Source organism: Grammomys surdaster, unplaced genomic scaffold, assembly GCF_004785775.1.
Source record: "Grammomys surdaster isolate TR1022 unplaced genomic scaffold, NIH_TR_1.0 125934, whole genome shotgun sequence".
Taxonomy (NCBI): Eukaryota; Metazoa; Chordata; class Mammalia; order Rodentia; family Muridae; genus Grammomys; species Grammomys surdaster.
In genome coordinates this window covers 836,834-850,013 of record NW_021620757.1, presented here as the reverse complement: position 1 = coordinate 850,013, position 13,180 = coordinate 836,834, and the positions used below count along the sequence as shown (strand labels likewise).

The 13,180-nt window shown below is 37.9% G+C and overlaps 1 protein-coding gene across 6 annotated transcripts in view; it reads left to right on the top strand.

Moving 5' to 3' along the window:
• Positions 1-11,972, top strand: part of Akap11 (A-kinase anchoring protein 11) — a 30,118-nt gene extending 18,146 nt beyond the window's left edge. The window contains exons 9-12 of one of the 6 annotated variants that reach the window (XM_028752699.1): positions 6,438-6,521; positions 7,229-7,275; positions 10,488-10,648; positions 11,010-11,972. In XM_028752699.1, coding sequence (XP_028608532.1) covers positions 6,438-6,521; positions 7,229-7,275; positions 10,488-10,648; positions 11,010-11,150 — 433 coding nt within the window. In that variant the 3' untranslated portion in view covers positions 11,151-11,972. Of the gene's footprint in view, positions 1-6,244; positions 6,383-6,434; positions 6,522-7,228; positions 7,276-9,361; positions 9,406-10,487; positions 10,649-11,009 lie in introns of those variants that run through there. The other 5 variants (XM_028752698.1, XM_028752701.1, XR_003709407.1 and 2 more) reach the window with 5 other exon arrangements.
• The last annotated feature ends 1,208 nt before the right edge of the window (positions 11,973-13,180 follow it).

Here is a 13,180-nt window from a genome sequence, read left to right as displayed (position 1 = left end):
ATTCAATTTTATGTGGCTTTTTTGTTGATTTTACTTTAACTCTTCTTGAGAGGATGGCTCTCTTCTGGTGTAGCCCAATCTGGTCTTGAAGTTAAGTTTTTCTCCCAACTTTCCAGGATCTGGATTATAGGCTTGTGGATTGTATTGCCATCCCTGACTTCTAAACGGTTTCGACACATGTTAAATGCAGTAAGGGAGCAGAGCTAATGTTCTTTGGATATACTGACAGCTGACCTGAAAAAATATTGCAGTAGTGTATTTTATTTACATTTTAAGCTTTCATGAATGTTCTGCGAATATAATTTATCACTTTAAAGAGCATACCTTCATTAGAAAATGAGGAGGACAGTTAGGTGTCTGTAAAAGGCATTGCTATAACCCTGTAGTTTTCTTGACATAAGCTGAAATACATAGTATCTTTAGGGACAGGACTTCTGCTAGGAACAAAATAGTGAGCATTTATGTAGCTTCTTAGATTGAAAATACAAACATTGTATAGGCTTAGATTTTTTTTTTTTGATTTTTTTTTTTTATTACATAAGCATTTATTTTTATTTATTTATTTTTTTGGTCTATATCTTTTTTTTTTCTTTTTTTTTTTAATGCTTTTTTATAGCATGTTTTACAAGGGGAGGGGGTAAGAAGGGCAAGGTGGTGGAAAAGTACAAAATCTTCTTGGCCTGTGCCTTGAAACATGTCATGGTCTATAAGGTACTCTGCCTTGAATTATGATCTACCTGCTGTTCTAAAGAAGATATGGTACACTGCTTGAGTTATGGTCTCCCTGCTATTCTTAAGATGATATGGTACACTGCTTTGAGTCTATCTGCAGTTGCTAAGCAGGATCTTGCAGTTGCCAAGCTTCAGAGGACATTGTGCAGGTGGGGAAAGGTAGGGGGTGAGGGTAAGGGCGAGGGTCCTGGCTTCTGGCATCTCCCCCTTCTCTGTTTAGTTAGAGAAGGCATCTTATGATCAATCCCAACTATGTGAATTTTGAATTTGGATGTCTAATTATGGGGGGTCTTAGACAAGTTCACAACCCCAAAACACTGATGTGAGACGAGTCACATCGATGGTCGAAGGCTTTAGGCTGTCGACGATGGGCAACGTCAAGGGACTCCGATGTGGGTGAAAGGAGGGTGAGAGCCCTGTCTTAGGCCATGTAGGCTGCACCCACTCCCAGCACCACACACTCCTTTTCGGCTGCATTGGGTGGGCCCCTGGGAAGTGGACCTACAATAATCCCGTCATTGGGCTAACTCACAGCCATCCTAGTCCCTTTGTGAATGTTCAAGTTACCAACCATTTGTCAGTTTGGGGTGTAATATTGTCATAAAGGAAGGCTCCCCAATGTTAGCGGCCATATCAAGGGCGGCCTTGGTTTAGGAAAAAGCCAATTTTTGTTGTGGTGATCAAGAGGCCAAACTCTCTAGCGAGAGAAGCGAGGACAAAGCCAGGCATACCAGGAACCCTTCTGGAGGGTGTGGAAGTCTAGCGGTCGACCTTAGGGGGAGGCAGGGGAGCTGGCAGCTGTGTCAGTCTCCTGAGGAGTCACTTCTGGATCCTCTTCAATTTTTGGCTGATGGTAATGAACTTCAACCGTCTTCTTGATGGCAGCATCAACTTGGTTCCGTGGATGGCAGGTCGCCGGCAACGATCTCTGTCTCACTCAATCTTGATGTCGTGCGCACATCCTCTCAATGAGGGTCCGTCCAGAGGGGTCCATGCCTCGAGCCCCATATCTGGGTGCACTTGACCCGACCGGCAGGTCCTAGTTATTCGTGGGGGCGAGGAGGACTGCAACCTGCTATTCTTCAGAAGATATGGTACACTGCTTGAGTTATGGTCTCCCTGCTATTCTTCAGATGATATGGTACACTGCTTTGAGTCTATCTGCAGTTGCCAAGCAGGATCTTGCAGTTGCCAAGCTTCAGGGAACCTTGTGCAGGTGGGAAAAGGTAGGGGGTGAGGGTAAGGGCGAGGATCCTGGCTTCTGGCCCATCTGGATTAGAACTTCTAATAGCAGGCATCACGGGTGATTCATTTTTACCTGGAAAGAAAAAAGAAGGGGATTCTCAGGGAGATTTCTCTTCCCTGGATGTAAATTGTTATTCATCGTATTTATGGTTGGGCCTGGCTTTGTGAGAGTATCTATTTTTTTCATTAATATTTGTGGTAGCCGGTTAGCTGTGCCTTCTGTGGTATTGGACAGGCATATCAGTCCTCGGCTCCATAAGGGAACTGGGTCTGGGGCATTCCCTTTACAGGTATGAGGGTCCTTCCCCATATCTGTGGTAAAGTTTTGTTGGTCTTGGTGGTGCCCGAGGTCACCAATATGGTCAGCAAGAGATTTGCCATGAGCTTTCAGCTTTAGAGAGAGAAAAGTGAACAAAGGCTTAGATTTTTTAAAACCTACTTTTTAATAAGAGTTATTAAATGCTTTAACCTCCCTTCTAGCCCACCACCTACCAGAGGTAGTGGAAAGGAAAGTTTAATAGGACAAAGGGGAATGTGGACATGTTTAGAAATAGTTCTTTGAAGTGATTCCAGCCTTCATTGTCAGGACATCAGCAGTTTAGTCATATGAATCAGCACCAGTAGCTCCATCTACTCACAAACACCATTCACAAATCAGCAATGGCAGTTGAATCCAAAAGAAACCATGGGCCCTGCCAATCAGCTCAAGTCCACAGAAATGGTAAGAAGCCACCAGAACACCACCAGGAGTTTTTTGATGCATTTCTCTCTATGAGGTCACGACAAACAATGATCAGGTAAGAAGGCAAGAAGAACTAATGCCACAGTATCATCAGCCAAGACCAGCAAAGTGTGACAAGGCGAACCAATGCCACGGTGCAGTCCATTGTGTGTTGAGTTATACCCTTTCCAAAGGTTACGTGCTTTCTCTAGTAAAACAGCACATGCCCCTTTTCCAGGCAGCTTCCAGAAAAACACCATGTGTCTGTTTTCAGCAAAACATCCTCTTGTAACAGTTTCCAGAAAAATATCATATGACACAACTGAGTCTCCAAAGAAACCAGAAATCTTTACTTCACATGAACTTGTAATAAAATAGTTTTGTATACTTGAAGACGTTTACTTTACATGTAAATTTTCTTAGTTAACTTTGTTCACCACAGTCATTTTGAAATATTTCACGATGGTATAGTTTCTTATATTCTCACCTCTGGCTAAAGGCATTCATGGATTGCTTATGAACTCCCATAAAGTATTTGTCCATATGAACTGACAATTGAGATAATAAGTAACAGCCGTGGTTGGACCTTAGGGAGGGAGAAGTTCTCAGCATACCTCTATCAGGAAGTATATGTAGAAAGAAACTTGTGAGGCTCTTGTTGACCCAGATACTTGAAATATCCTTGCTGGGAGAGGGAAGGAAGACAGTGGGAAGTTGGAGGAGAGGATGAGGTGGCATATGGAAAGGAGATGGCTTCCGGCCTGCTAGAGCATAACACCCTAGCCTAAGGCTAGGAGGGTTTGTTTTGTACTTAGTTACACATTTTCTTTTCTTTCTTTCTCTTTTTCTTTTTTTCTTCTTTTTTCTTTCTTTCCTTCTTTCTTTCCTTCTTTCTGTTTTTTGATACTGTATTTGTTATGCTATGGGAAACATCAATGTTTTTTACAATTTGGATGCAAAAAAAATAGTCTTTAAAATGGAAAGGGCAAGATCACAAATCATGATTTTCCCTATCTGGAATATTATAATAACACTTAATTTTTTTTTCTTTAAGAAAAGCAAGCTTCCAAGACTTCAGCAAGAGTGACATTGCTGCCTAGGACAGTTAAACTGGGGAGAAGCCAGTGGTCTTAAGAGGGTTTGTAGAAAGATCAGTAACTAGAGAGGGTCAACTGAGTTGTTGCAAGGGGGAGTGTTTTACTAGGCTCTAGCCTTCATTCTTCATGTAGTGTTCAGTTTATTAGTATGGATGATTCAGAAACAAGGCTGAAGTGACAGCCTCAACAAAACCAAATCACGCTGAGGCCAAAGTAATTATACATTATATGAGCAAATACATTCAGGCTCAGAAATTAATTATGTAAACTCAGGTAGTGAGCACATGTGGCTTGAGAGTGTCTAGTCAGAAGATGTGGGTTTCATTCATCCACTGTCAGTATGCACTAGTGAACTGGTGATGTTGCAGTGGTTTTAAGATTTATACAGGAAACAGGTTTTGGGACTCATCCTGGGCTGATAGTTTCCTGTTGAATACAGGTTTCTAGAGCCTTACCTCCAGAGATTGACTCAGTAGGCCAGGCAGGGGCCTGAACATGAATGTACTTGAAAAGCACCTTAGTGTTTCAGGGTGTTTGGACTACATGTGAGAGAGGTAGCTTTACAAGCATCTTTTGGTGAGCATTGCTGTGGCTGCTGTTCTTTCAGGTACAGAGGTCAAGGTTGGCAGTAAGCATTTTGAATTTTCACTTTAAATAGGAAGTTCAGTAAAGAACAGCAGTTTTAAAAATTAGATTTTAAAAAGAGTTTAGGAAGTATATATAATTGATCACAAAGAGCTGGCTTGTGTATGTGACTTTCTTAAATATTTTGAATAGCTTGAAATATTTTTGAAATTATATATTAGAGGCAAGTGTGATGTTTTATGACTATAACCCTCTGGAGGCTGAGGTAGGAGTATTAACAAAGTTCAAGTCTAGCCTGGGCAATTTATCAAGGCCATGCCTCAACAAACAGATAAATATACCCCTCCAAAGAAAACATTTTAGAGTTGGGAAGTCTTAGCTCAGTGGTAGATAGAGCACTTCCCTGCAAGTGCAAGAGTTAAGTTCGGTTCCCAGCACAAGGGTGATCATACTTCCCGGTTTACTTGTGTGGTTCTGGTATAAAATAATGCACAACCACCCCTTCTATTTTGAAACTGTGCTGTTTAGATGAAGTGCACAGTCTTCGAGGTAGTCATATTACTTAGAGATAGGTGGTATTCTATAAGCAACTGACTTCAAATCTGAACCACTTCAATAAACAGGAAACAGAGGAGGTTAAAAAGATTTCTGCATTTTATTCTTTAGTTACTTATATGTTACTTCTCATGTTCATTTAAAATTTAAATGATGGATTTTATTACTAATTAGATTGAAAATTACTAATAGGATATGGGTAAGAATTCTAGTTTTGTGGTTTTCATTCTTTATAAAACCATTTTCTTAAAGTAAATAGGGTTTGATCATTAATTCTCTCTTTTTTGTTTATAGTTGTCTATTCTGTGCTACTGTATTTTCTGTGTTGTAGTTTGCCTAATGACAGACTGATGGTAAACTTCTTGTCTTTATGGTTTTATAACAGAACTATATTTATTTGAATATATGTTGAAAAATGGCTTTATTTTACTTTAATGCATTGTAATTTGTGAAAGTTTGATACTGTTAAAGTGAAAATGGATGAGTAATTTATTTGGGAATGGTTAGAAACTACTTAGAACTTTAGGTAATCATGACTTTGGTTACCTTGACAACACCTACTGATGCAAGTGAGTTCATGTTAAATAAGCAAAATCTAGGTTTGTATCGATGGTAGGTTATAACTGAGTGGTAGAGAGTGGGAAGTAAACTGCTCATCACTGCAAACTAATGTGCTTACTAATTATTTTAGTAATTAGGAATGATTAGAATTTTTAAGTTGCATGTTGAAAATTTTAATCTGAAAAATAGCCTACAATTTTGTTTTTGAATAGGGTTGCTTCCCCCCCCCCAAACAATGCTTGCTGTAGTTGTAGATACAGCTGCCTTTTTCTTTTGGCTAGGTAATATAAGAAGCTAAAACTGTGTGTGGCTTTGGTGACTAGCCAGCCATGCAAATGTATTGCTTAAATAAGCCGTGCTTATTCTAGCTTTCTTTTGAAGAAAATATGTGCTATTTGCCAACTGCTTAGTGTGTGTAATGTCATAAATAAAGATAGCTGGCATATTGACATAATGATCTCTTTAAAAATAGGAAGGCAAGGGCTGTTTGAGACAGTTTCTCCTGCACCTTAGCATTTTTTGTACTATTCAGAAATCTCAGAAGACCTCAACTTAGATCTTTTTCCTTTTTAAATTTTCTCCAAACTGAGGAGTAGGAAGATATATTGCCTTTTTGGTTGTTTTTGATAAGTTATATGTTAAGGTTTGCCACAAGAGATCATGAAGTCATTTGCCATCCTAACAGTTTTGTTATTTTGATTTTAAAAATAAATGTAAGTTTAGAATGATTCCATGTTTTTTTTTTGAGGACCATGAAAAGACTCCCTCATCTCCAGCCCTGCCAGCTATCCTTTATGGACTAGCAGTGACAGTCTCTCACCCCCTCTGTGGGTGTTCCACTCCACTGTGGCAGCTTTAGGACAGAAGTTGTCCCAAGGAGACACAGGTGACCTGCACTATTCATTTTCTAGTTCAGCTCTGTTCTTTTCTCCCTCCAGCAGTAATGGTAACAGCAGTAGCTGGAGCAGTCTTGGTTTAGAAGGAGATTTGTATGAGGACAATTTATCCTTTCCAACATCAGACAGGTTGGTCCAGTTTAGACACTTAACACTGATGACTCTTTCATCACTAATGCATGATGTCATTGTTCTTAAGAGAGCCAGTATGTATCAACCTGCTTTTCTCATGAATTTTGACATGATTCTGCTCAATATATTTACATCTAATGAAATTTTCAACTAGCTAAAACATGACTGACATCTAATTGCAAAATGTGTGACTGTTTGCATGGGTTCCTCTGCTTGCTATTTTTCATTCTACCAATGATTTCATTAAAAAGAGCTTGCTTCCTACAGGATTTCTGTTGTTTCTATTTTGTCTTGTTTTGTTTTCCTATGTAGTTTAATTTCATATATAATAAAAGTATAGGAAAATTGTTTTAAAACAATAAATGGCATTAGTAGAAGCAGTAGTATTTCATCATTCATGACATTCTATGATATTCAGATAGTATATTACTTAAAACCAGATTAGAGTATTTCACCTTCACCTAAAGTGGCTTGGCTTTAAATGTCATGCTAAGGTAGGGCTTCTGTAGGTGTCATGTGCAATTCAGACTTTAACATGAAATAATGTGAGAAGCAAAGCTGCCTTTTGGTTGCCATTTTCTCCTTTCTAAATGTCATATGTCGTATTGTAACATTTCATTCCTTACTACCCTTCTGAGAAGTGATTTTAATTCATTACTAATTAAGCTCCTGTTTTTTTCAACTACTCTTGTTTTTTTGAAAAGTGATGGACTGGATGATGGCGATGATGAGCAGGAGGACGGCGTCGAAGGTTAGTCCCAGTTTCTCTAAGTCTTCCTCTGTGTAAGTCTCTATGGTTTGTGTTTATGCCTCTCGTAGATAAGCTTTGGATTGTTGGTATGAAACATCACAAATCATCTCAAAAACAAAAAGTTTGAGGAAGAAGCTTAGGATACATTTTTCTTTTCAATATTTAAGTCTAAAATCCTTCTCATGTTATAAAATTAATTTATTGTAATTACAGCATATTATTTATTACTCTGTGTATTACTTTCTGTGGCTGTGACAAAATGCTTGCAAACTGGGAAGGAGTTTCATGTAGGGAGACCATGGCAGTGGGCCTGTGGCTAGAGAGCAAAGACAGGAAACCCACAGGAGCAGACGGGCTCCATCCTCACAGGCCTGCCCTAGTGACCTACCCCTGTCAGGTCCATGCAGTAGTGGCCTCACAGTGTCCCAAACAGTGCCTCTTAGCTGAGGATGAGGAGTTCACTCAAACTGAAACTCATAGTTTCCTTCAAATTGATAACTTATGGAATGGATATTTTTTGTCAAACTTACGTGAGCCAAAAAGTAAACATGGAAAGGACTTTAAATGTCCCTATGTCTCTCTTCCACTTCTAATTCTATATTCACACATATACTTACTTAAAGGAAACAGCCTTCTTTAGTGAACAGAGTTCTTACTATGCCAACATTAGATATCATTGGCTGCAAAGTTTTGAACATAATTTGTGATCTTAATTCTTATATGAGACTATCCAAGTGCACCTAGAGACTTCATTCATATTGAACCTAAATTTTCATTGTATTTATATAGTTTTTGAATGCCCTCCTCAGATCTTACTTTTTTAAAAGTGAAATGATATTTTCTATAAAACAGCATATTTAAATTAAAAATAATATTTAATGTAATTATTTTTGAACTAATGAAAAATTATTTCTTTATAAGTAGGAAAACTGAGGGCTGGAGATATAGCCTAGTGTTCTGTGTTGGGAGTTCTACCTCGTACCCTCATGCCAATAATGTAGGCACACTGAGACACTAGAAAATGTTGAAGAGAAGTTTTTGAGATATAACCCCTCAGTTTCCAGCCAGTTTATCCACACTGTTCTTGTTCAGGGAAGTTACATAACTGATCTTAAGTTAAAATTCTCAGATTTAAAATTATTGTTGTTCTAACAAATAAATTACATTTATTTGTTTTATATATGTGCCTGTGTGTGCATAAGTGTAAACACATGAATGACACATGTCATGCATCTCACATGGAGTCAGTTTTTTCTGTCTACCATGTGGGGCCTGAGATTTGAACTCAGGTCTTCAAAGTTGGAACCAAGTGACTTAACAGCTGAGCCATCCCACTAACCCAGGTTAAAGATTTATTTTTATTTTATGTCACTGGGTATTTTGCCTACATCTGTGTGCAGTATCCAACAAGGCCAAAAGAGGGCATCCAATTCCCCTGGAACTGGAGTTACAGACAATTAAGAGCTGGCATGTGGATGCTGGGTGTCAAATCTGCCTTCTGCAAGAGCAGTCTGTGTTCTTAACTAGTAAATCGTCTCTCCAGCCCTTACTGTACATTTTAGAGTTAGTGATAATCTAGGTAATGTTTGCTTTATTTTTATTCATTAATGTGTTGTTCTTTAAAAGTTATATACTTCTAATAACACTCATGATTATTCCAAAGATTATCCATGTATGTATGTATGTACGTATGCATGCATTCATTATGTATGTATGTATGTATGTTGTGGGTCTTTAATAACCTAATTATTACTTAACTAATTTTGCTGAGGAATGATTAAGAGAAGAGGTACAATTTAATATAAATAAAATAATTCAATTTTTAAAAAGTTTAGTAGTAGGCCTAGAAATGTCTTTTGTTACTATGTAGAAACCAGGAGCTTAATTATATTCAGATGCATCATTCCTCAGCTCTTGAGATGATGGGCGCCTCATGTATGAAGTTGTAGTGAACTTTTGAAATTTGTTCCATTAGAAGATAGATTGGTTTAGATTGACAGAAAGCCTCAAAATTAGGGATTCCTAAAATAACAAATACCTGCTTTTTAAACCTTCCTTCTTTCCTATTTATTTATTTATTGGTTAGGTGGCATCAGCCCTGACCTCTGTTGAAGTTTCCCATCAGGCCAGGTAAACAGTAGACCCTAACCAAGGAAACCCTAGCAGTGTAGAAAAGCATTAGCTGGCCTAGCTTCCAATACCAGGAACACTCCAGGGTTTACTAACGGCCTCAGATACAGTGTCTTGTTCCATAGTATTTAAGACTTCCTTTAAAACAAACATGTACAAGCCATTTACTAAGGTAATTTTTTATGTTTAACATACAAAGTATTTGATGATCCATGTGTTGATTTCTGAATATATATCATCATACTTTCCTCTTCCACATCGCCATCTCCCATTGACCCCCATTCTCCATGCTTCCCTCTGGCTGCTGCCTCTCCCTGCCCAACGTCCTCCCTCTGCTCATGTCACCTTACTTCCATTACCCTTGCTTCCCTCTTCCTCTCAGGGATCTTCTACTTAAATGACCCACACAAACATGCATGTATGTAAGTACATGGACACATGTGATTTTAAATGTAGATTCTACATAGGAAAGAAAACATATGCCTACTTTTGATTGAGACCTACTGGCACAAAGGATGAAAAAAGATAAATTCCTGATCAATATCTTTACATTAAGAATAGAGGGCCAACACAAATTCTCAAAATGACTAGTATTCATCTAGAGTACCTTACATACTATAACAGAAAAATGTCCATCAACAACAAAGAAACTCACCAACATTTCTGTTATTAGTACATACTGGCTTAAGGACTGGCAGCATGCCCTAGATACTACTTCTGCACAGTTATCTTTGAGTGGGAGTATTAAACACGACACTGGTTCACAGGACATTGGTTCCATCATCCAGCTAGGATGTCTCCTTTGTATTGAAAACATTATTCTCATTAGTAAGAAAGTAAATTTGAGAGTAATTCCTCTTTGTATTATATTTAAATTTACGCCAAATAGTAGTTTAATTTGTGCCATCAGTAAATGATCAAAGTTATTCCTTTGTTTTAGCATTATTTTGTCCTTAAGGAAATACTTTATTTGACATTATGCTATAGTTAAGGAAAGCATTCACTGGAATCTTAAATCATGACTAGAGTTTTGAAAGTTGATTGGATAAACTTTACTTCATATTGTTTAAATTTATTACTAGATTTGCAGCAAAATGGAAAGAGTCTGCTAATTATGAACATTGACATGGAGCCTGGAGCAGTAGACCCTCAGCTAAGGATTATTCTTCAGTGGCTCATTGCCTCTGAGGCTGACGTTGCAGAACTTTATTTTCAGGACTCTGCAAAGAAGGAGTTTATATTAGTAAGTACCCCCTTCTAGAGTGGTGATGAGGAAGCAGTAACCCCACGGAGTATTCTTAAGTACTTTCTTGGTTTAGCAAAATGCTTGCTGATTGCAGAATATTCGTTTTAGAGGAGTCTTACAGTTGGGTTCAGATTTGCATTCTGTTCTAGCAATCCTGAAGTGTCATTCTATGGAGATATGTTTCTAAAGGTCAAGAAAGGAAAATAGTTAATTTGGGCAAAGGGCCGATGGTTGGGGGAAGATCTCATAACTGGGAAAGAATAGTTCATGGTAAACAGCAGGATTCCCAGTTTTGTCTGAAGATAAAAACGAAAACTTTGTTGCCTCAAATGGTTTTCTGTTAATCTTTCTTTCTTAGCTTTCAAAGAAGTTACAAGAGAAAGGATGGAGAGTGGGAGATGTTCTGCAGGCTGTGCTTAAATACTACGAAGTGGTGGAAAAAACCTCAAGGGAGGAAAGATGCAAGTCGCTGTTTGATTGGCTTTTAGAAAATGCCTAGAACAAACTCCGGACCAGTCTATTTTATTGCTTGTTTTAGGAAGTAAAGAAACTGATGATTTACATGTAGGATAAAATTCAAATACAGAATATTAACATTTTAATTGAGTTGAGAGGAAGGTAAGAAGCTTTTTAAGTGCTTTCTGTCATTACACTGTATATATAGTTCATACTTTTGTAATCTTTGTCAAGATGTTCTCTTTACTTATTCTCCTGTACATGTGTATGTGTTATGACCCTGAGATAATATTCTGTGAAGGACGATCTAACCCGGCCCGAGTCTGGGACATTGTCTGACATCATTTGTTTGGATCTACATAGTGCTGCTACTGCTGTTGCTGCAAACATGGCCGAGGCGGCTGGCCTGGCCCAAGTGATCACTTAGTTCCTTTGAAAACAAGTGGCGTCTAATAAGTCATCTGATATCTAGAAAGAAAACTGAGGCTGATATTTTGTTGTTTATTTATTTCTGATAAGTTTGTATTCTTTATGTACTGTTCTTTAAAATCAGTTTTAGTTCCCTAGTTCAGCTATTGGTACTTGTAGATTTTCCCCAGACCTTTCATTTCCTAGCAAACTCATTAGTGATTTAGGTTTCTGTGAACACCATAAGTGAGTTCCCCTCACTTTCTGTCAAGTGATGTTATTTGCTAATACTGCCAATTGTTCTGAAATGAGGAGGGGGGGCAGTGTTGAGAGAGAAGTGTGTGTGCAAGAATAAACTCTAACCTTCCCACTAGTTTATTCTTTTACTTTAGTGTTTTCTTAGTCAGAAACCCACTATTAACATTAAATAAAATGTCTAACTATTGTGCAGTAAGAATTTTGTCTTTTTGATTTATTCCACAAATGAAAATTCAGGTTGTAAAATACATTGAAAATTTTAAATTATTGTAGAAATGCACTCAGAGGAGCCTAATAATGATTTTCAGTGTTGGACTTTTGAAGAAGAAACAAACCACCTCACCTCACCAAGAGTAATTTCTTTTAGCTCAGTAGTTCTCAACCTTCCTAACACTGCAACCCTTTAATATACAGTTCCTCATGTTGTGGTGACCCCCAAACCATGAAATTATTTTGTTGATACTTCATAACTGTAATTTTGCTACTATTATAATTTGTAAATATTGGGGTTTTCTGATGGTCTTAGGCCTGTGAAAGGGTCATTTGACCCCCAAAGAGGTTGCAACCCACAGATTGAAAACTGCCATTTCAGTACAATAGGTACCTCTTCCCCAATAAAATGTATCAGGACTATTTTGTAAAGTTTCCTCTCATGATCTTTTTTGGCCTCTACATTCCCTACTGTGTTTTTAGAGACTGCAGGTTGCTCTGAGTGAGATGACCAGGCTATGTCTCAGTGTATCTGAGATGTGTGCAGATGGGAGGTTCTCCCCTAACCGATTCTGAAGTCTAAGGCAAGTCATATTGCTGTTGATTTCTCTCCATTATATTTTCTTTTATTTTTCCCCAAGCTCTGACTTTTCTAGAAGCTACAATGAGTAGAAGACATAGCACCTACCAGGGTACTCACATTAATTTGAATTAGTAATTATGGTGGAGAAGTTTTTTTTAGAGAGATGTCACATTTGCATTGACTCCAGAAACAATTTAAGTATTTTGAAACTACATTATAAACTCTAGTTTTTCTCAATTAAACATAGAGACATAGGCCTGCCTCAAACATACATTTTTTAAAATTTCTTTCAAGTATTTTTCAGAGTGGGGAAATTCAGGGAATAATACCCATGTGCACTCTGCTACACTTGTACGAGGAACCAGTACACTGCACGTGTGTAATTTGCATGAAATGTACTGTATAGATTAGCAGTAAAACTGACTTCTAAATTTCTTTGAGGTGCAAATGACAATGTTGGTTTTATAAAATTGAAAGTACCCAAGTATGTTGCTGGTATAGTTATTTGAGGTAACCTTTAACTTGTGCTCCTGGTTTCCTTTGCATTCTGGTGAAGCCACACTGTGCTCACTCAGTGTTCTTCATTCAGTGCTACAATGACAGAAGTGGACCTC